This window comes from Cryptomeria japonica, chromosome 10 (assembly GCF_030272615.1).
Source record: "Cryptomeria japonica chromosome 10, Sugi_1.0, whole genome shotgun sequence".
In the NCBI taxonomy this organism is placed as follows: Eukaryota; Viridiplantae; Streptophyta; class Pinopsida; order Cupressales; family Cupressaceae; genus Cryptomeria; species Cryptomeria japonica.
The window spans coordinates 415,924,660-415,948,406 of record NC_081414.1 but is presented as its reverse complement, the minus strand read 5'-3'; the positions used below and the strand labels follow the sequence as shown (position 1 = coordinate 415,948,406).

Genomic DNA, 23,747 nt, shown 5'->3' with positions numbered 1-23,747 from the left:
CTAGGGTTGAGCTGGAAATAAGTATCTACCTTCTAAACCCAATCTCAAGATGAATTCTTCCCTAAACCATCCCACCTTCTTCCTCAAATCATAGTTCTAATCTCTATCACCAATGCAGGGTCTATGCTTCATCCTGACATCAATATAGCCCCTCGGGAATATAGCAACCTAGAAACCCAAGACCTCCACTCTCCCAATCATGTCTAAACTAATCTTGCAAATTTGTTATCTAAGGTTCGTTATCAACTTGTGTTGGTACCCTAGGTGGAAAGGTAGGCATAAGAGGTCTTGAATTGATGGTTCTAGTTTGCTGATTTGGATTAACACCATGTACTGAGTTCTCTCCATTGTTCCCTCTATTATCATCTATGTTGTTGCCTCCATTATTGCCCCCACTATTAGCCCGATTATTGGCAAGCCAATGTTCACCCCCATTTGTTGAGCCATCAATTTTGTAAAAGGTCCAAACATTGATTTTGTTGTGTTCTTTGTTTTGCAGCTTGTTGCCCTCTAACTAATGCATCCAACAAATTCAAAAATCTCTCTTCTTATGGATCTCTTGGATTCTTGTCACCCATATATTTTGTGTTTTGTTTCTCTGAAACCTTCTATTCTTCTGCAACTAAATTTGGAGCAGACCTATTCTTGCGATAATGTAGTGGAGAAGGTTAGTGTTCCCAACCTAACATATTAATGCAGCTCAACTCACAAAGTTCTGTTGAATTGGGTAAGTTGTAGCAAAAACAAAAGAAAATCTTTAACCAAATATCAACACCAACAACACACAAATGTAAATGTGGATGTTCTCAATCTTTATTGCATTTGCCAAGAATTGCTTACAAATTTTATACAAATATCTACTGTCAAACTGGCCTTTCTATGCTCTAGTTCATAACACTCTGATCTTTGATTTTTTTTCTAACTCTTCCCACGCGCTAAGTTTCTATTTCTTGCCTCTGTCAAATATTTTCTAATTTATCATGTTGGCCATTAGCAATGGAGTTCATAGACCTATAACATTGCATTCCACTGACTAAGACTTCTTTCGCAGCCTGTAAGAAGTGTATTCTCCTATTTTTGTTTCTTTATGTCAACACATTCTTTATAAAACAATCTGTTGTCCTCAACACTAACGCACCATTACCCCCATTTGTATGTTCCTTGCATTGTACTTTTCTCTCTGCTCACACCACCCTTCATGCCCTTTACTCTTCCACTTCACCTCACTTCATATTCTCTTCTCCTTTTAATCCTATGCACCATAATAAAATGATCTACCTTTGTTTTTTATTCCTAGGCACTTAACAACATAGAGTTTCTACTTTGAATAATGTTTCTTCCTCTCTGACTTACACGACTTATGCAAGTATCAATTGCTTGTATATTTGTGAACATAGCTACATGTTATTTTGTTTAAGAGTTTATTCTCAATGACCCTAGGTAAGGAAGAGGACACATATTTTGGACAGAATGTTTACAACTCAAACAATGAACCAAAAATAACACCAAAATTGAAAGCAAACCCAAATAAAAACTTATTTACATCAACTTGAATTGGATAGCTCATTCACCTGGATGCTCCAGCATCAAACACCATGGGTAGGGAAATGTTTCATGAGAGTGAGACTCATGAACATTTTGATAGTGTCGGAACCTAAATCCCAAACTTTTCCAAATCTGAAGCAATAACCCAAGAAGCCTCATCTTCTACACGGTTCTTCCTATGGACCAAGTATTCCCAATATTCCTTCCTCCTTGTCCTTTTGGAAATTCGTGAATCTATGATTTGATCAATCGTCTCAAACTCCCTCTCCAACAATTGATGTGCCCACTCCGATACATCCAACAAATTTGAACTGTACCCAATTCACTTAATTCACCTTCATGGTACCTATACAAATCTGTAACATTAAATATTGGAGAAATATCCATCCCAATTGGAAGCTCAATCTCGTAAGCATTTGATGAGAACTTCCACAGAACTTTGCATGGGCCAATCTTCTTCCATTTCAGCTTATTGTAGGTTCCTTGTGGAAACCTTTCCTTCCACAAATGAGCAATTACTAGCTCTCCAATCTCAAAATATTGCACTCTTCTATGTTTATCAGCATGTTCTTTATACTTCATAGCACTCTTCTCCAATTTTTCCTTCAATTCTTTGTGCAAATCATGAAATGGACTCTTACCCACACTTTGATTTATGGAATTATTATAAGAGAATTATGCTTGTGCCAAAATCAAATCCCATTGATTTGGTTTATCACCAACCAAACATCTCAACAAGTTTCCCAAGCTTCAGTTGACAACTTCAGTTTGACCATCCGTTTGAGGATGATAGGCTTAGCTAAAATCCAACTGTGTTCCCATCTTCTTCCATAATGTACACCAAAAATGACCAACAAATTTTGTATCACTATCTGAAATAACACTTTTAGGGAAGCCATGTAACCGAACTATCTCTTTGAAAAACAATGTAGCTATATGGGAAGCATCACTACACTTACTACATGGTATGAAATGAGCCATTTTTGAAAATCTATCCACTACAACAAAAACTGAATCATTACTTCTTTGTTCATTACTTCTTTGTGTTCGTGGCAGCCCCAAAACAAAGTCTACACAAAATGCATTCTCATGTTCTCTCAACTATTGGCAATGGCTGGTACAAACCAGTGTTTTGCTTCATTCCTTTGGCAAACAAACATACTTTACATCCTTGCACCATCTTTTTTACATCTGCACTCATTCCTGGCCAATAATAACTTTCACTCAATTGTGCTAATGTCTTGTCCACTCCAAAATGTCCACTCAAACCCCCACTATGTTTATCCTTCATCAAGTTCTCCCTAATTGAACCTTGAGGTATGCACAATCTCCTTCCTTTATACAACAAATTTTCTTGTATAAAATACTCCAACCATGGAGTTCTATCAATCCCAATTGGACTCCCACACGCTGCCAAAGCTTCTTTGAAATCTACATCCTCTTCATACAACTCTCCCAAGCAGTGAAAATCAACTACATTCACCCTCATCTCATTCAACAACAAGCACCTTCTACTTAATGCATTAGCAACTCTATTTGATTTACCACTCCTAGGTTTCAAAACAAAAGAGTAACTTTGCAAGAACTCAACCCACTTCATGTGCTTTTGATTTAGCTTACCTTGGCTGTTAATGAACTGCAATGCGTGATGATCGGTATACAACAAAAACTCCTTGGGCAACAAATAGTGTGTAATAACCCACTTTACTTAACCCAACAAAATTTGACCACTTTTTTTATTTATTTTTATTTAATCATTTGTGTTTGATTCAATCGCATACTCTAGGCATCCATCCATTTGGATTAGGCATTCATCCATCCAGGATGAGCATCTAACCATATGGGTTAGGCATCTGTCCATACGAAACATAAGGTTTCATCTATCCAATACGGGATAGGCATCTATCCAATTGGGATAGGAGGTGCTCTGGCCAGAGACTTAGACTCATCGGGGCCATTCGGGTCCTGAGTCACTCACTAAGTACTACACTCCTCTAATAGGAGTGCACCGGAGTCGTCGTCCTTAGGAGAAATCAAAATAACATAATGCAAGCTTGAATTCCGCCTCGGAATTTGGCTTAAAGCCTCAGAAAGTCAAGTGAATCCATACGGGATTCCTTCCGAGTATTCATTGAATTACTTTTTCTTTTATTACACTTATCTTTCAAATTAGGATTCTTCGCAATCCTTCTTCTTACCAAAACCTAGACCCCATCCACGAACGCCTAAGTACTAGGGACAACTCCGTCCCTAGACTGCCTACATACCCGTTTCGACATGGGATCAAGGTGTAAAGTATGTAGTTCTATTTTCTAATCTATGGTTTGATGCAAACTGTTTGGTGGGTATGCAACCCTTTCTAGGGTCAATGTCCCAGACAGTTTCTCTGTGGTTGCTACCCACGGTGGTAGCACTTAAGCAAAGGCTCAAGATGGCCTATTGCTTGTGGCCTAAAACAACTAGATCCTAATACCTATCATAAGCGTCACCCTTGACCCAATTGTCAATCGTCAACAACTCTTCGAGATTAAGTCAATTCTGGAAAAGCATTTCACTCAATCAACCCTAAAGGGGGTTTACTATGGTTTAACTCAACGGATGTAAAATCATTTAAGGATTATCTTATTAGATTATCGATCCAAGGGGGATTACCCACCCCTTGGATTTTAACTTCCAAGTGTCCCTTATTACTCCTCGACAATTTATAGGGACGATGCCACATACGTCGTTGATGCAGCTTTATTAGGAGTTAAGTGCAGTAGTTCAACATGACGGCACTACCCGTAAGTGTGACCCAGAGGCACCGTAAATACCGAACGCTGCTAGGTTTTGGTTTTCCAACTTCCTTTGTTTAGTTTTCTAACTAAGAAGCTATGAAAAACTTTTTAATTAGCATCATGCTTGAAACAATTATGAAATGAATGTGCATAATTAGACATTTCAAAGTTTAATTAATTGAAATAACTACTTCTATGGGATTCATGTACCACTTGATAAAAATACCATCCTTCTACAACTAAACTATTTAATATTTCAAACTTGAAATATAACTTGCACAATAATGACAATTACGAAACTCGCATATTGATAATTAAAAACGTGTAACTTGCATGAAGATGATGAAAATGTAACTTGCTCGTCAATAAATGCAAATAATGTATAAGTAATTCGCATGATGCAAGAATAGTTACATGCAAGATTAAGCAATATTTTATTCCTACCATGAAAATAATTAATTATAGAGTCATGGGTTCAAAAATAGCAATTAGTTTAGACATTAGACAAATTTTGGATCAAATCGTAATAATATAAATTAATTGCTTTTAATGAATCTAGAATACCAAGTAACCCAATAAATCTCAAATAGATTGAGAGATTCCAATCATAAAATTTGATATACTTTAATTTACAATTATAAATTTACTAAACAATGATCCCAATTATTTATAAATTTTCTAAGTTTAATTTTACTAACTAAAATTTACTTTAAAGAAAATATTAGCACTTTTCTTTGCAAATTAATATATAAAAAAAAATCTAAATAAATATATAAAAAAAAGGAGAATACGAAATTAAATGTCAAATGAGGAGTGGGGGCCACGGGTCCCATCACCCCTACGGACTTGCAGGTGCAGGCCCGCAGGGATGAGGGGACACCGTGGGCCCCTCTGCTCCCTCTGCGGCCACTGTCGTAACACTGACTACAGGGGTAGTGTAGGGTACCACTCCCCGGCGGTTACATTAACTCCGCCTCCCCCCTTGACCGTTTAACTTGTTTTATGCAAGTAAAAATTTTGAAACTTACTTTAATTTATTTTATTCTTTTTCTTTTATAAATTTAATAAGGCAATATATATATATATGATTTTATTCCAGTTTTATTAATAGATTAAGAGGGTATATATAAAAATGTTATTATAAAAATAAAAATAAGAATTTAATCATAGGAATGAAAGATAATAGAGAGAAATTATTTCAAATGATTTCATAGGAGCACAAAAAAAAATACATTATGTTGGAAATTGAGGCAAGCAAATACAACAGAGAGGAGATTTTATAAAATTTCTCTTATGGCAGCCATGTTCATCTACAAAGAGGAAGAAATCAAATCGATATCAAGAGGGAAGAAAAAAAATGGATTTACTCTCAAGAATTAAATAAGTTTTGGTACACATGAACAAATTTAAATTCAACACAAGATTCTTACATGAGAAATTAATTTCCATTCACAGTAAGTTTTGTTCACAGGAAAGAAAACAAGAAAAACAAGATTGAAATTAATTTTTAATCCCAAATAGTTTCATTCACAGGAAAACAAGATTTCATTTATTCATTCTATTTCACAGCAAGAATTTAAAACAAGATTTCATTTATTTAAATCTAATTCACAATAAGAATTTAAAATAAGATTTCATTTATTTAAATCTAATTCACAGCAAGAATTTAAAACAAGATTTCATTTATTTAATCTAATTCACAGCAAGAATTTTAAAACAAGATTTCATCTATTTAATCTAATTCACAGCAAGAATTTTAAAACAAGATTTCATCTATTTAATCTAATTCACAGCAAGAATTTAAAACAAGATCTCATTTATTTAATCTAATTCACAGCAAGAACAAGATGCATGATTCAAACAAAAAAAAAGAACCTGGATACTTGCAGCTTGATGTAGAATCCCCTTTGAATTCTTCAACTAGCCTCCCTTGATCCTTCCTTGCAACTTTTCTTTGAATTTCTTCAAAACAACTACTTAACAATCCTACAATGAAATGTGACTACAAAAAGACTATTGCTTGAGAAAACTTTTCTTCAATACAAATAATCAACCCCCTCTTTTGAAAACTTGCATACAATATATAGGAAAAACCCCTTAATTCCACTATCTAGAGAAATTAATTGAGAATGAGATTTTTTTTCCAATATTGGATCCATGCAAAATTGATTAATATCCTAGTGGGGGAGTTACATGCAAGGGAGTTAAAGAATGAAGATTCCTCTAGAAGCTTCTAATTTCTCCTACAACATGTGCCATAATTGGGAATGGAAAAAATAAAAATAAAAATAAAAATAAATAATGCCTTTTGAATTATATTCTCCAAGTGTGTATGTGGGTCCATCATCTATCCTTTTATAATATATATTCAACCATTTTCAATAGCTCAACCAAAAAAGATATAATAGAAATTGTATCAAATCAAAAGTGATAAAGGAGGGTTGTGACATAGTGTCTCCACTTCTTGAGTGCTTGCACAATTGCATAGAACTCTTGATCATATACAAAGTACTTCTTCTTTGCCTCATGTAACTTCTCGCTGAAGTAAGCAATTGGTTTGCCCTCTTGACTTAGAACTCCCCCTATTGTTGTCTCACTTGCATTGGAATCAACTTGGAACACTTTTTCAAAGTCCGGAAGTGCTAATATGGGCTGCTTCGTTACCTTTTTCTTTAAAATTTTAAAACTTCGTTCTGTTGCTGCTATCCAAACAAACTCCCTCTTATTTATTTTCATGGTCTCCATCATTGGAGCACAAATGCCTTTTAAATTTCTGATGAACTTCCTATTGAAGCTTGCTAACCCATGGAAGCTTCTTGCTTCAAAGATATTCCTTGGTGTAGGCCAATCAATAATGGTTTTCACCTTTTCCGAATCAGACCACTACTTGAGACCACAAAACCCAAATAAACTAACTCCTCTTTTCATGAAACTAAACTTCTTCAAATTCACCATTAACTTTTCTTCTTTCAACCTTTGTAAAACCGCTCTTATATGTTGTAAGTGCTCTTCTTTTGTCTTACTAAATATCAAAATGTCATCAAGATAAACAATAACAAACCTACCAAGGAAGGGCTTTAAGACTTCATTCATGTAATGTCCCCTTTCTAGCATGCATAGTATGATATGTCGTTAGCCTATTTTCCCATGGTCCCATAGGCTAACCAGAACATTGAAGGGACTTAGAGGCCATTTGGCCTAGGCAATTTCAGTTGCAGATCTTTTCGAGGTGTTTAAAGGCAATTTTGGGCATACTTACTATTTATAGTAAGTCATTCTAGGCTTGTTGGGACCTCCAGTGGTAGTAACATGTCGATAGTAAATTTTAAGTATCAACAGAAGATTTATTTATCATTGATATGATTTATTGTGCATTAATAAGGTTAATTTATAAAGTTAAACTTAAATATTTAACTTTATTAATGTTAAGCCTATAGTTGTGGGAAATAATAATTAAAAGAGTTCCCCTTTATTTTATAACACATCAGAGACATAAGTCGTTAAAAGGGAATAATATTATTTATCCCACATTGTCAAGATGAGCGAATGGACTCTCTTGAGAGAGTTATAAAAGAGATTCAATAGCTCTCTTTCAAGCCTGCTTTGTTGATTGAAGAAATTACTTCTTCAGTTTGGTGGAGATAATCTTCCTAGGGCTTTGAGGACAAAATCCCTCTCGGCTATCAATCTCCACGTCGTTGCAATATACAATCTGGGGGTTTATTTGGTGCCTACAAATCAGAGAAGACTATTATGTGCAATGAATGGTGAATAGTGAATTGCTATAGTGGCATGAATAGTAATTCGCTACAGTAATGTGAATGGTGATTCACTATAGTAGCATGAACAGTGAACTGCAACAATGACGTGATCATCTCCAGTAGTAGTGAACAGAGGATTGTTGAGCGTTGAGTTTCAAGGTAAAGCATATTGCTTGAGATATCAATTTCTTCCATTTGCCAATATTACAACTGCCAAGAAAGGGTTCAATCTAAAGGTTTGGGTTTGAAATGAGAAGTTCCAAGGGTTAAGTCTGATCGGCTATTAGAGACTGAGCATTTTCGTTGGTTTTATTGCAACCCAAGACTGTCGTACATGTTCAGGACTCCTTGCAGCAGTGTCATACTGTTTGGCAATCACAACTAGGGTGTCGTGCATGACTAGAGATTGCCATACAGGTCTATGAACCCAATGTAGGTGTTGAAACGGTCATAGAATGTATCAGAACTGAATTATATAAGTCTGGAAGTGACTATGGTATGTCGTGCTAGCAAAGAGTGAGCCTTAGCAGCAACCATACAGGTCTGCAATGCAGTGACTGGGTGCCATACAATGTTGGAGGTGCAAAGTCATGGGTTTATATATGTTGTATTCTCAATAATCTTTATCATGCTGGAGCGGTAAATTAGCATGCAAAACATTGTGATATTGTTACTTATTAATGGAATCAAAGTAGATGTTAATGATTTCAAAGAACCACTGGTGTTTGAATAATAGATACATCTACTGTTGCAGCTTCAGTTTTATCAGTAATAAAATAAGTTTATGTATGCTTTGGATTCTATATTGTTATATACACTTGTGTACTATCTTAGTGAGTAGCAATAAACAAACATATACATCTGCAAATTGAGAATAAATCAGAAAATCAGTAATCAGCTTGTAAGCAAACTGTTTGACAAAATTACAGTGAGTGGAAAGGCACAAAATTGGTCTAGAACAGGGGGCGACCTTACAATTCATCAATCTCATGAACGTGTTGGGTGCATTTGACAATCCAAATGGCATCACCAACCATTCGTACAATTCATCCTTTGTCTTGAAAGCGGTCTTCTATTTGTCCCCTTCTCTAATTCTTTTTTGATGGTATCCACTCTTCAAATCAATTTTTGTGAAGTATTTTTCTCCACTCAAACAATCCATCATATCATCCATTCTTGGCAACGAAAACTAGTAGTTGATAGTTATCTTGTTGATGGCTCTTGAATCCATACACATCCGCCAACTTCCATCTTTCTTTGGTGCTAACACTGCTGGAACTGCACATGGACTTAGACTTTCTCTAATCAGCCCCTTATCAAGTAGTTCTTGCACTTGCTTGTTAATCTCCTCATTCTCTTTTGGTGTCATTCTATATGGTGCTTTGTTTGGCAAACTTGCATCGGGAATCAAATCCATGCAATGTCTTATGCTCCTTATGGGTGGCAACCCATCTAGCAACTCCATCAAGATTTATGCATACTCCTCCAACAATCCTTGTATTTCCTTTGGTATTTCACCTTCTTCCTTTTCTGCCCCAACTGCTACAAATTTGGGAATCATAGCAAGACATATCTCTTCTCTTTTGAACTCCTTCATGAATTCCTTTCTAGAAACCAAACATACGTTGTGTACTCCCTTCCATCCTTCTTGATCATGTAGGTGTTCTTCTCACCATCATGGATAGCCTTCCTGTCAAATTGCCATGGTCTGCCCAAGAGAACATGACAAGCGTACATTGGCATTATGTCACACATAACTTCATCCTTGTAGTTCCCAATGTGGAAACTTATCAAACTTTGTTCTCACCAATATTTGATGCTCCTTTTGCAACCATGAGACTCTATATGGGTTCTGATGCTTGGTTCTTTTCGATTTCAGCTTGCTGACCATCTCTTTGGACACTATATTATCAGTGCTACTGCTGTCCACAATCACCTTGCAACACTTTCCATTCACCTTGCACCTTGTTCGAAATAGATTTCTCCTTTGAATTGGTTTCGATTTCTCATTTTCTGTATTCAACAACACTCTTCTCAACATGATTGATTCTCCATCTTCTGGGTCTTCTCCATGCTTAGTGGGCTCCTTCTCATTTTCAGCTTGTGCAACATGCACTCTTGCCTCCTTTCCTTTGCCTCCATCATGTTGGATTTGTGAACACTCAAGTGCCCAAAGTCCGGTTTCCCCACATTGGAAACACGTCAATCCTCTTCCTCTACCTCTTCCAAATGACCTCTTCCACAAGAGTAGTCTCCCCTTCCCTTGCCCTCATGTATATTCGTACTTGACGTGCTCACTTCCTCTTGTTTATTTTGGAAGCCTCTTCCACTAGTTGGCTGTCCTCTTCCACATGAGAATATGTTCTTGCCCCGAGAGTTATTTTGCTGCCTTCTATAGAGTTTTTCCTTTGCTCTTCAGGCATATTGATATGCCTCTTCCACACTATGCATATTCATCAAACTGATTTCATCCTGTATTGATGGATGTAGTCCATTCAAATACCTTGCAACCTACTCAATATCTTCTTCATTTTGATCAGCTCGAATGCTTGACCGGTAAAACTCCTCTGTATACTCTTCCACACTATTTTCTCTTTGCTTCAAATGTTGAAGCTTCTTTTCCAAATTGATTTGGTAATTTGCTGGCAGAAATTTAGACTTAATCTTGGTCACATTTGATCCCATGTTTTGATTTTCTCCTTTCCTCTTCGTTGTCTATCCATCTACAAATGTTCTCACCATAGGGAAGCATGTCCCTTCAACTTTGTGCGTGCATATTTGACCTTTTGGTCTTCTTCCGTGTTGTCATATTCAAAATATTTTTCCATCTCAACAATCCAATCCAACAGTTCTTCTACATTCAATCCTCCTTTTTAATTTGGTGGATCAAATTGAGTTTTGGAATTTATTCTTGTAATTGCTTTAATAAATTTCTCTTCTCCTAGATCAAGTCTTTTCCTATTCACCTCCTTCCTTAGTCTTCTCTTCGTCTTCATCATCACTGATATCTTCTACATGGACTCCTCTTCTTTGATCCATCTCCATTGCGTCCAAACATGTAGTGATACCCCTCATTGCCTATGTCGTACAAGTTCTTATTATCTCTGCAGTCTCAGGCTCCATGCCTCTGGGTCCTCTACCTCTACGACCCCATCCTCTGTATGTCATTTTGGCTATCTTAAGCTATTTGTAAGTTCACTTTTCAACACAATCGAACCTGCTCTGATACCAATTAATGTAGCTCAACTCACAGAGTTCTGTTGAACTGGGTAAGTTGTAGCAAAAACAAAAGAAAATCTTTAATCAAATATCAACACCAACAACACACAAATATAAATGTGGATGTTCTCAATCTTTATTGTATTTGCCAAGAATTGCTTACAAATTTTATACAAATCTCTATTGTCAAACTGGCTTTCTATGCTCTAGTTCATAACACTATGATCTCTAATTTTCTTTCGAACTCTTCCCACGCGTTAAGTTTCTATTTCTTGCCTCTATCAACTATTTTCTCATTTCTTATGTTGTCCATCAGCAACGGAGTTCACAGACCTGTAACATTTTATTCCATTGACTAAGACTTCCTTTACAGCCTATAAGAAGTGTAGTCCCCTATTTTTGTTTCTCTATGTCAACACATTCTTTATACAACAATCTATTGTACTCAACACTAACGCACCATTACCCCCATATGTGTTCCTTTCATTGTACTTTTCTCTTTGCTCATGCCACCCTTCACGCCCTTTACTCTTCCACTTCACATAACAAATCCTCTATTTTCCAAATCCCCCCCCCCCCTACTTCATATTCTCTTCTCCTTTTAATACTACACACCATAATAAAATGATTTGCCTTTGTTTTTATTCCTAGGCACTTAACGACTTAGAGTTTCTACTTTGAATAATGTTTCTTCCTCTCTAACTTGCATGACTTATGCAAGTATGTGTTCTTATATTTGTGAACACAGTTGCTTACTATTATGTGTAAGAGTTTATTTTAAATGACCCTAGGTAAGGAAGAGGACACATATATTTTGGACAAAATGTCTACAACTCAAACAATGAACGAAAAAATAACACCAAAATTGAAAGTTAACCCAAATAAAAACTTATTTACATCATCTTGAACCAGATAGCTCATTCACCCAAATGCTCTGGCATCACATATCATTGTTCTGTCATATTGTGTCGATACACTGCTTTGTTGTAATAAACCCCCTTAACTTTTTTTTATATTTTAACAAGATTACACACACAACCACATCCATTAGGGTTAGAATAAGAAATCCAAAACCAACAAAAAGGAACCCTACACCTTTTGATCACCGAGAGCCGAGAGCCCAAACTGGGAGGGTGAGAGCATAGGATAGCAGGGGATCGTTAGTAGTGAATTGCTGAAAAACTGAATACAATAATGGGCGGCAAGTCAACCCCTTCTGCTTATCCAGCGGGTAAACAAAGAAACTTGGCGGTAAACCAACCAAGTGAACAAACACTCCAAAGCATGCTTATCCAGCGGGTAAACAAAGAAACTTGGCGGTAAACCAGCCAAGTGAACAAACACTCCAAAGCATGAATCACTCCACCGCAATGTTTCAACAGGACGACTGAACACACATAACTAAGCTCAACTCAACCGCTTATGCAGTGGGAGGATCATTACAAGAAATATCACTCAACCGCTTATGCAATGGGAGGACTAAGTTACAAATATCAAATATAGGCAGCAAACCAGCCTCTTCCACTTTTTAGCGAATATGCTTACAATCCAGAAATGGTTGATAGTACTACTATTCAACCTTACAAAAGAGAGGAAAGATAGAATAGAAGAATAATGCTAATCACAGAAGATAACTATCACCAAACCAGCTCAAACACCAACTTCCTAAAATTTGATATAGATAACAGCAGGCTGGAAATGCATAACCAGCAACACAAAATCACACTAAAATGCTTCCAACTCGCTCCAAACTCACTCAAAACACCCCACAACTCACCCAAACTGACACTAGGCATAAAGCGACTAAAAACCAACTAGAATTGAGCTTCTAAATACCCCCAAAACGCTTAGCACGCATCCCAATGCACCCCCAAAACCCACGTCAAAGTTGGAAAAGTATGATTTGCATTATAAAATCAGAGACTCCAAATTAGGGGATAAAAAATTACAAAACATATCGCCCAAAGCATACAAATAGTCCGAGCCAATACCCATAATGATAGGTCGCACAAGCAGGGAGGTAGGATCGAATCTTTGCTTCAGCCACACCAAAACCAGCAAGACTGAAAATCACAACAGCAAACAAACTCTCCAAATCCACACACGCAATCCACAAGAACACCACGCAATCCACACAATCGAACCACAGCTAGGAGTGATGTCTCACACTCGAAACTGCAAAGGATAATCTAGGAGGTTTTCACCCTCGAAGAAGTCTAGAATCATTCCGACATCATAACATTATAATTTCTCTGGATGATCAAATGAGGAGCCAGCACTTGTATATATAGATTTCCAAGTTTGAAATTCAAATTCAATTGCCTCCAAATTTGCATTTCAATTCCAAGGTGGACCCAAGTATGGCATCCCCCCTTAAGTCAAAACCACGCCTAGCAAAGGGGGCCACGATTTTTGGCATAAAAAGACTCTGTCAAATAAAAATAAAGTCTCCACATTCACTTGGGCGTCCTCCTTCATAACACAAATAATTCGCCTCGCAGACTTACGAAAATCATGTTATGCACAATTCTCAATAGCATTAATCAGTAACAAAAATAATTAAATATTAAACCTTAGGATAAGGAAATAATACTTAATTAAATAACTTATAACTCCAATACTGATTATCATCAAAATCAAGGATGAAGTTGTGCGATGAAAACCACTGAACTGAACTAGATCAGGACCCTATCCAAGACTGCCAAAAATAGAAATGCTCAAACTGCCACTTACTAAAAATAGTAAGTCATGAAAGACTGCTCTAAAAAACATTATCTTCGCACCCAGAGAAAGAGAATGGAAAGCTCAGTAAAACTGTACCATCCAAATAGCCAAACCCTAGCTTAGTAAAAATAGTAAGTTCATACTTCAACGTAGAATCAATTGCATGTTATGCCACCCTAGAGTTCATGGAAAACTCAGAAGGAAACCATAAGTAGAACTGAAGAATTCCCTCCTGACAAACCCTAAAAAAGCTCATGCAGAACTCCACAAAAGTTGGAAACCCTAATTCTCCTTTCCAAATAGCCTACGGGTCTCCGGAATAGGCCACTGGACCACTAAATGAACATCACTGAGAAGGGGACATTACATCTGGTACCACTATAATGTTTTGCCTTGTTTGCCTTTGTATTTTTTTCAGCGTTCCACGAGGACACGTCCCCCCCCTTTTTGGCCGCGTCTTGGAGATGGGGACAGGGACATGATGTCCCCCGCCACCGCCACCCAAGCGCCGCCGGAGACGGGGAGACGTGTCTGCGTCTCCCAAGAAGACATGGAGACATCTCCACGTCTCCTTGGGAGACATCTTGGCATCTCCCCATCCTTCGAGAGACGTGCAAACGTCTCTCAAGGGACGGGGAGACGCTCAGATGTCTCTTGTCGCCCCCACGTATATGCAATGTTTAAAATTAAAATTTAAAAAAAAAATTAAAGTGACTTTTGGGGGGGTTAAGGGGTAACCCTAATTGGACGTGGGCCAATAGAAAAATAACACCCGACGCCTTTATAAAATAATAAAAGTATTTTTGGCCTCGCGGGGCGCCCCTTGGCCCCAACTTGGGGGTGCTGCCCCCAAACCCCTGTCGTAAAATATAGGGGGAAACCGCACCGATATAAATAGGGAAAATTTAACCTCCAAATCTGATTAGGCTCCATATAACAACACAATTAGCATTGAAGAAATCTTGGTATTTAGATTTAGTATTTCAAATTTCCTATAGTTTCATTTGAAATGTAATTCTTATACTGTTATACTGTCATACATCTTTTCAAAACTAGTTTTTCAAGTACTATATGTATATGTATAACTATATCAACACCACCACCCCACCATCCCCCCGCCGTCCCCAAACTTAGGCCCTTGGTCCCCCCATCCCCAACACCAGTGGAGCACTGCTTTTTTTTGTTTTGAATGTATTTTGCAATGGTTTTGAGAAGACAAATAAAGTGAAAATAATAAAGCAACTTGTAGCAAATAAACAACTTAGAATTATAACAACATTCAAAAATACATGTAACAAAAAATCCCAGATTTTATTTCTGATTTGAAAATTCAAATTTCCTCAAATGTAAGAGCAACCCAGATAATCAAACAATATAACATATCTATTTTAAACATACCTAAAAAATGTAGCATTGAAATAACTTGAGTTGTTCATAAAATTTGTACTCTAGCTCTCATAAATTAGATGCCACACTTCAAAGACTTTTCTAAAATCCATGCAAGTGATAAAGCAAGTTATTGCACGTCCAAATAATTCAAAAGTGGTAACTTAGAACCTCTCAAATCCTAGCCATTCAACAAACCAGGTGAATGGCCCTTCATAGAGAAGTATGACCAACCTGTAGAAGAGTATGGCCTGCAAAAAGAGACCAACAAACACACAATAACCTCTACAAATCTTCTTATCAGACACAATGAATATTATCCAACACTCTGAAGCTCCAAGAATTGAAAAAGAAGAAATCAAACTCCAATAATGACTAACTGTGATCTCTGTGTGAAATCAGCAAGATTTCTCTAGATTATATCTCTCGATAACATGGAGAATGTCACCTACAAGGGGTTTCATCCTCATAAACCTGAGAAGAGCAATCTCCTCTAAGAGCAAGTAGCAATATCAAAATATCAAACTCAGCATAACACAAATGAGCTCCCAATCTCTCCTTTATAGCCTCCAAGAAGGGGTCAACCTCTTCTAATTTTCCTTTTAAAACATTAAAATTGTTGAGACATGGACCAGCTAGGACTCGAACCTAGGACCTTCCATACCCTGCTGGAGTGCTCTACCACTGAGCTACTAGCCCCTCTTGGACCAGTCCATTGTCAGTCTGGGTGTGGCTTATTTCCAACACCAACACCTCCCCTTAAGCCACACCTCTCGTGTGCTTGGGGCTCCTAGCCTGGACCTAGCTCTGCTACCATGTTGAGACATGGACCAGCTAGGACTTGAACCTAGGACCTTCCATACGCTGCTGGAGTGCTCTACCACTGAGCTACTGGCCCCTCTTGGACCAGTCCATCATCGGTCTAGGTGTGGCTTATTTCCAACACCAACAAAAATAAAGTCAATATCTTTATAAAGTGTGTCCATGTCTCCAGAAAAGGCCCCCTATTTAAATATTTGCACTTTACTTTAATCTTGGTGCCCAAATAGTCTTTTATTTAAAATATATTAAATAATGATAAAGTTAAATATTTAATTTAACTCTATAAAATATAAATTTATCGTTATTTAAATTTAAATCACTTGACTATACCAAATATCGAGACATTGATATCTACTACTCCCATCAACATATCTAAATATAGAAATGTTGACAATTGGCTTTGTCGATGCTTACACTTAACTCACTAAAAATAGTAAGTATGAGAGAACTCATCCAAAACCACACTAAAAAAAGGCATTATGCTCATCATAACTATTGAAGCTCAAAAAAACATCTAATATTGCCAACCTGCTGGATAAACTACCTCCAAAGTTCCCTAACCCTAACTCATTAGCCTACGGGAACCAAACTGAATAGGCTAACACTCCACCATACTAAACTGGTTAGGAAGGGGATATTACAATCACTGCGAGTGGCCACCTATTAGACTAATTGTTTTTAGTCTACACTACTTTAAGCCACACTTATTTTTACCAATTACTATTTTTGTGAAACAATTATTTTGAGATAATTTTCTACAAGATATATGTAGACATTCTACTTTTAGATGGCCTTCTAGAATGTTTGATTATAGAAATATGTATGTTTTGGTTAGCTGTCAATTTGAAGATTTCTTATTTTAGTTGATGTATTTGGGGACTTGGAGACAATTTTTTACGTTGAACTAGCTTTTATTGCAAGCAAAATATTCTTAGCATAGAAACTCTAGCTTGCTTTTATTATTTTTCAATGCATTACTTTTTTAAACTCTTATTATTGATTGCTCTAGGCATTTAGATAGGAAGGAATAGAATTTTTTTGTGTACTTGCTGCTAAAGTTGTCTTTCAAAGCCACTTATGTAACTTTTTTAATCTTGTGAATTGAATTGTGTTTGATATTTATTGTAGACATTATATTACAATATTTATAGATTTGGACTCTGTGGCTTTGTATACAAATCTCTATATTCAATTCCTACTATCTTGTGTTTTTAATCTAATTCAATTTGTGCCGTAGTCAATATTTTGAGTCTCTTCTCTTAGCTAAAAGGAGAGTGTATCAGCCATTTAGATTATTTGCTTCAAAATGAAATAAGTGATAATCTCTCATCTTATGTAGAGTGTTGATAAACCTTGTGCCTGTAAGGAAGCAAGGTGTGCGGAATACACTTCCTACACTAATATTAAGAGGAAGAGTAGTCAAATAAATTTTAAATCTGATGTAACTTATCACAGTAAATAGAAAAATACAAAGAAAACTGAAATAATCATGAAAGCATAACATAAAGATTTGTGGGGAAACCCATTATGGGAGGAAAAACCCCACACTCCAAAACCCACACAATTTATTATGAATCTGGTTAGAAATTACAACACACTTGCAATACAAGTCTTCACAAAAGTATAATATCAACAATCTTCAAGGAATAATTCTAGCAGCATTTTGGTAGCATTTGTGTACCTACAAACTCAACATAATAAACCACTATCCCATAACCTCAATATATAGGCAAGTACAATACAAGATACCACAAATGGTATCATAAACCAAGTGCTAATACCATGGTCCCAAATCAGGGGCCAAAATGCCCATACAAACCAAAAAGTAGCTCCTGAAATTGGAGGCACAAATTTTTATGCCCCTCACACATGTGAAACCTCCAAGACCTCCAAGAATAATATGTGACTCCCACCTTGTCATAATTCATCATAAGTAATCCATCCAACATGATGCTCACATCTAAAGTAACTTCTCTTAGCTCTTAAATTTGCCATAGAATCTATCAAAAAATCTTCAAAATAGGCCTTTCATAATTAGCCGATAGGCTATTTTAACGTGGGCTTTGCCCACCGGAAATGTCTCACGCACCCGCATAAGTTTTCATCCGAATCGCTTTCTTAAAAATTCCGGTGGGTGGCAGTTTTCGGGGTTAAGACCAAGCACCAACACGGCTCTCTAGAGGCCTCCAACTGGGGAGTGGATGGAAGCGACGAATCAAATGCATGATTAAAGCTTGCAAGTGCAAATTGTACCATACGAAACCCCAGATTATATCCCAGGCACCTTCTTCACCCTGCCCCGAACAATACTATTCGAAAATCTCATCCATCAAGATTAATGAGATTGTCCACAAAGCAATTCAGATCAAATTCCGGCGGCCTCTCCCACGCATTTGGATCTCTGAAGTTAATCATTGGAGTACTTTTCCTTTCCAGAAAATAGTTATTTGTGTAAATAGTAGTTGATTTAGTTGATAAGGGTTCTGCATGTTACCAAAATTAATGAAACTTTATTGAAAGCTTCAAAATTTTGGTTGTTTTGAGATTCTATTCACTTCAACATTTGGTGGTGGATATATTTATCCGTTTTTCAGCTTTCTGTTATCAATTTGCATAAAGATTTCTATTCTGGAAATCAAAGCTAGAAGGAAGTTTTCATATTAATTTTGAAGCAAATCTGTTATCTCCAGGAATACGATTATTGCACCATACAAAAGTCATGGGCATCCTCATGAGTCAGTCACATTCTTTCACCATAAAGAATAGTCGAATTTTGTCAGATGTCGTAGTTGCAACAGTTGTGGTATACATGTATGCAAAATGTAAAAGTATAGAAAAGGCACACAACTTGTTTTACAGAATGCCTCAAAAATGTCTTCTCGTGGACTGCAATGATCAAAGGATATGAACAAAATAGATTTGTTGGAAAGGCGTTAGAGATTTTCAAGGAAATGCAATTAGCAGGGTAAAGCCAAATTCCAAAACTTTTGCCAATATACTCCCTATCTGTACCAAAATGGGAGCACTTTGGAAAAGGGTATGGACATCCACCAGAGCATGATGGAAGAGGCGCTTTTGTCAAATATATATTTATACTAGGTCATTCTATAGTATCAGCAAAAACCCTATTAAGAGAAACTAAAATAGAATCAACAATTTTTTTTAAATTAAGATGAAAAATAAAACTATACCGGTCCATGCCCGGTTCTGGTCCGAGCCTGGTTCAACCTAGGTCCCACCCGGGTCCTGCCAGGCGGCTGGGTTCCCTGTAGGTCCTGCCACGTAGGACCCACAGTGAACCCAAGCCCGTGGGTTCCCAAAAACGAGGCCCACGGGTTAGAAAACAAAGAAAAACAATTTAAAAACAAAATTTTTAATCTTATTTTAACATTTTGAAACTTGAATCAATTGAAACTTGAAACTTGAATATTATCTTTTTTGCAAATTATGAATATGATATCACATTTATCATTTACGATATATCAATATCAGAATATTTATTGGCATTGGCAATTATGGATTTATGATTTATGATTTATCTGTTATCATTTATGTATCATTGTATGGGAAAGTTACATTGTATGTTTCATATTTGTATGTTTGAACTGTGAACATATATAATTTTGATGTTTGAAGTTTGAACATATATATATCTCTGTCTGTGTGTGTGTGTGTACGGACGAACCCAAACCCGTACCCAAGAATTTTATTTTTTTGCCGAATCCACGAATCCGTACCCGAATCAAAACCGGAACCGGTAACTTAGTCTTTATGTATACAAACATGATACAATTATAAAAAAAATTCAATCAAATAAATAAATCAATAATTTAAATAGAAAAAAAGAAAAAAAAAACAAGTGAAAATGATAAATTGCAAAGGTGAGATTCTTAAATAACATTCTTCATCACAAAATTAATGCGAAGTGCATTATTTTTAAATGCTATTGAGGTTTTGATTTATCTTATGGTTCTATAGATTTAATTAAGAGATACTTTTTTTTTTAAACCTATGGAAATGTTGGCCTATCTTGGCATGCCCAAGTATTTTCCATATCAAATCTTGGGAACGACTCTTGACATTCTAACTGATGTACAATAGATATTTTTGATGGATAATTTCTGGAGAGATCATAGTTGAATCAAAATATAGCTAACGGAGTATAGTTTCCCATGGTAAGTAAATGAGTGTAACATTGTTTAGGAAGTCCGATTATAGCATCTATCTCTCTAAGGGAGAATGGTACGCAGTTGTATCCCAATTTCTTTCATACTTTCTGCATTTGAACAATTTCCATACCAATGCAGACATCATGCACCATTATCTTTGAAGCAACAACAACGAGATTGGAGCCCAACTCTAAGGACATAGTGATTCATATCTTTCATTTACATTCTCTATTATTCATAATTAGATACATAAATTTGTGCTCAACCATATTTATAACTTCAAAAATTTTAACATATATTCCTATCGACTTAACCATTGCACCTCCATTTGGTGCAAGCGCTAGTATGTCACTAAATGAGCATCTTTTGACAACTAATGACTCATGTTTCAAGGCACCAACATGTGGAAAATGTGCCAACTCAAATCTCATGCCCCATAATAAAATTCATTATAATCTTTTCCAAATAATTTCAGGAAAATGCAAAATAATAATATAATCAAGGGAAATTTGCAAGGTTGAGACACTTAATTTCCCAACAGTGCCCTTGCTGAAGAACCAAAGAGATAGGAATTTGTTTTAAGTTTGTTTTTAATATTGTATTGCATATTTAAAAATTATTTGTTTAGACTCTGAAGTCCTGTGGTTATATTTTTGTTGCGACAGAGCTTCCCCTTCTAATTTTAAGAAAGGTTTTGCCTTGCATGCTATTCCATTTTCTGATGTACTGAAAGGGACAAATTAAAACTCTACTAGAGAGCAGCCAAAAAGATCTGTTAGGAGACAATTAGAGGAGAATGGAAGTAAAACTATATAGACCTCTTCGAACTATTGGTTCTCCTTGGATCTTTCTAGAGTTCAAGACAATGATAATTCTCACATTCGAGTGCCAGGAAACCAAAACTGCGAAGTCTGCTTCTGCTTTTCGTAACCCCAAAGGAGGAGCAACATTTTAGTTGTTTGGGGACAACTTCAGAAAAGTAAAGGTTATTTTTACACGTGTTTATGGTGTAGAATGTAATGGGAATAACTTAGTACATGAATTATCGAACTCATCAAACAGTGCTCGAAAAAAATGTTTCCTTTTCATTAGTGTTTGATTTCTCTATCACTCACATGTTCATAGTTTGGGTATATTGGAGCTGAAGCTTCCTTAATTCTAATATCTCCAACACAGAGAAATACCTAAGCATTTAGATGCTTTTCATTAAATTGTTGGTCCCTTGAAACTTGTAAAATGTTCATTTTCTTTTAATGCAATTTGGTCTTCTAATGTTTGGTTTTTAGTTACCAAAATTTTCTTGTGGTATTTTCTTTTTCTTGAACTTCAAATTTTCACAGCTCAAGTCAATGTAGATGATAAATTGGCTACACGATTTAGTGATTGGGGCAATTTGCAAAAGTGTGCTAAACATCTGTTGAATATTTAAATAAATTAGCACACGTTGTCAAGTAAATGAGCCAGATGAAGAAAACATATGCGATTAATGTTCTTTTATTAAAACATTTTGCAAATTCAACAAAGAGACAATGGTGCTCTTGTTCTGTTGCAAAAGCTTTCTATTATTATTAGTCTAGCTTAAATATATATTAGAATGTTGAATATTTTTGTATTTTGTGAATTTTAGGTTGGAGCTTTTGCTATTCCAGATACAATACACTGGGCTCCGGATCTACCCAAGACTAGAAGTGGAAAAATTATGAGAAGAATACTGCGAAAGATTGCTTCAAGGCAATTGGGTGAACTTGGTGATACCAGCACACTAGCAGACCCAGGTGTAGTTGACCAGTTGATTGGTGGTTTGAAGAAAATTTCAAAATTGTGATACGACTATGTTCTCTTTCTTTTGGTGCATGTGATCCAAATTCAAATTTTGTTTTTGACACATTTGTCCTGATTATAGTGGTTTTCAGCAAAATTAAAAAATTGAATCCAACTTCATTCTCTTTCTTTTGATGTATATGTTTATTTGTTCACAGATATTACCTCTCTTGTAATTTTTTTATGCTTTTGAGAGTAATCTTTATAATTAGAAGTAGAACCTGCATGAACTCCATGTAGAATGGTTTTGGCAGCATTAGTTTTTGCTGTAGATCCCATTTATTCGATCAGTTTAATAACTGTTTTTATGGGTCATAGATTCATCTGTATGCAAGATGTACATTTTTTCCATTAACTGATGTGAAGAGTTTATGACATTGTAGATTGAAGCATTGTAAATTGTGTACAAAATCGTGCTAAACTAAAAGATCTTCATGTACTGATTCTGGGTTATGCATTTAAGGATTAGTTAATTGTTAATTACGTAAGTTGTCACAACAGCCAAATGTTTTTTATCCACAATTTACAAGGGCACTGCTACAGGGATTCTGATTCATCATTTCGACAAGGGGGTAATCAGATGAGTATTGTGGCACTCTGTAACAGTCGTTAACAGCAATAGTTATAGATTTGACTATAACAGAAAGAGTATAGTAAGTGTGGCTTATTCTGTTGCTAAAAATATTGATGATTGCCCAACAATGTTGTCTTATGTCCTTGTTCTCTTTAATGTATACAAATTACCATTGACAATAGTAATCTGTAAAAATCTGAACTAGTGAAGTTTGAAGTCAACATTCTTTTGTTTGTGGATTGATTTAAATGAGAAAAATGAAGGGCTATGGCTACCCCTTGTCACATGTATTTGCAAACTATTTCATGGAGGATTTTGACGAAGAGATATGTTGCAACAATAATTATTTCCATAAAAAACGTTCTACGCATTTTTTTCACCAAATTTTTTTTTCCAATAAGTATGGATCATGCAAGCTTGAAGTTTCTAATAGTTACCCTACATGGAAGAGGTGTATTTATTGAAATGAGACTTCCCTAGAAGCTTGTAATAAAGCTTATAAGGAGGATTGTCGATCTGACTTCCACAAAGAGATATCGTGATCATGGGATTCTTCCCTCTTTTCCTGTAACCAGTCATCCTCAACAGCTATAAAAATAGATCATTTTTAAAGTCAGTCAATCACTTTCAAATTTTTCTGTAAGGGATGAGCTTTCAAATTGAATGGTTGTTTTAGCTTTTGAAATTACTTAAATAACATTGGGAATCATTTGCTCATATTCAATGCAGTACAATTTTTTTAAATTTCCTTGACAATTCCTCGATTGTTAACACAAACAACTTGAAAGAGAAATCTGAGGTGGAAAATAAAATTTGGTGAGTTGGTTGAGAGAAGTGTTGTGGTTCAAGAGAAAATTGAATGGTGCATAGATGCAAGTGTCAGTTGAAGGCATCTCTTAGATGATCACCTTATCGGTGTTGAAGTTACTTGGAATCTGAAATGGTAAAA

The 23,747-nt window shown here is 36.0% G+C and overlaps 1 protein-coding gene across 10 annotated transcripts in view; it reads left to right on the top strand.

Annotated features, from left to right (window-relative positions):
* The window catches only part of LOC131034092 (acetyl-coenzyme A synthetase, chloroplastic/glyoxysomal), a 301,799-nt gene extending 279,220 nt beyond the window's left edge, over window positions 1-22,579 (top strand). For all 10 annotated transcript variants that reach the window (XM_057965460.2, XM_057965458.2, XM_057965464.2 and 7 more), the window contains one exon: window positions 22,031-22,579. In XM_057965460.2, coding sequence (XP_057821443.1) covers window positions 22,031-22,228 — 198 coding nt within the window. In that variant the 3' untranslated portion in view covers window positions 22,229-22,579. The remainder of the gene's footprint in view (window positions 1-22,030) is intronic.
* Window positions 22,580-23,747: the final 1,168 nt, after the last annotated feature.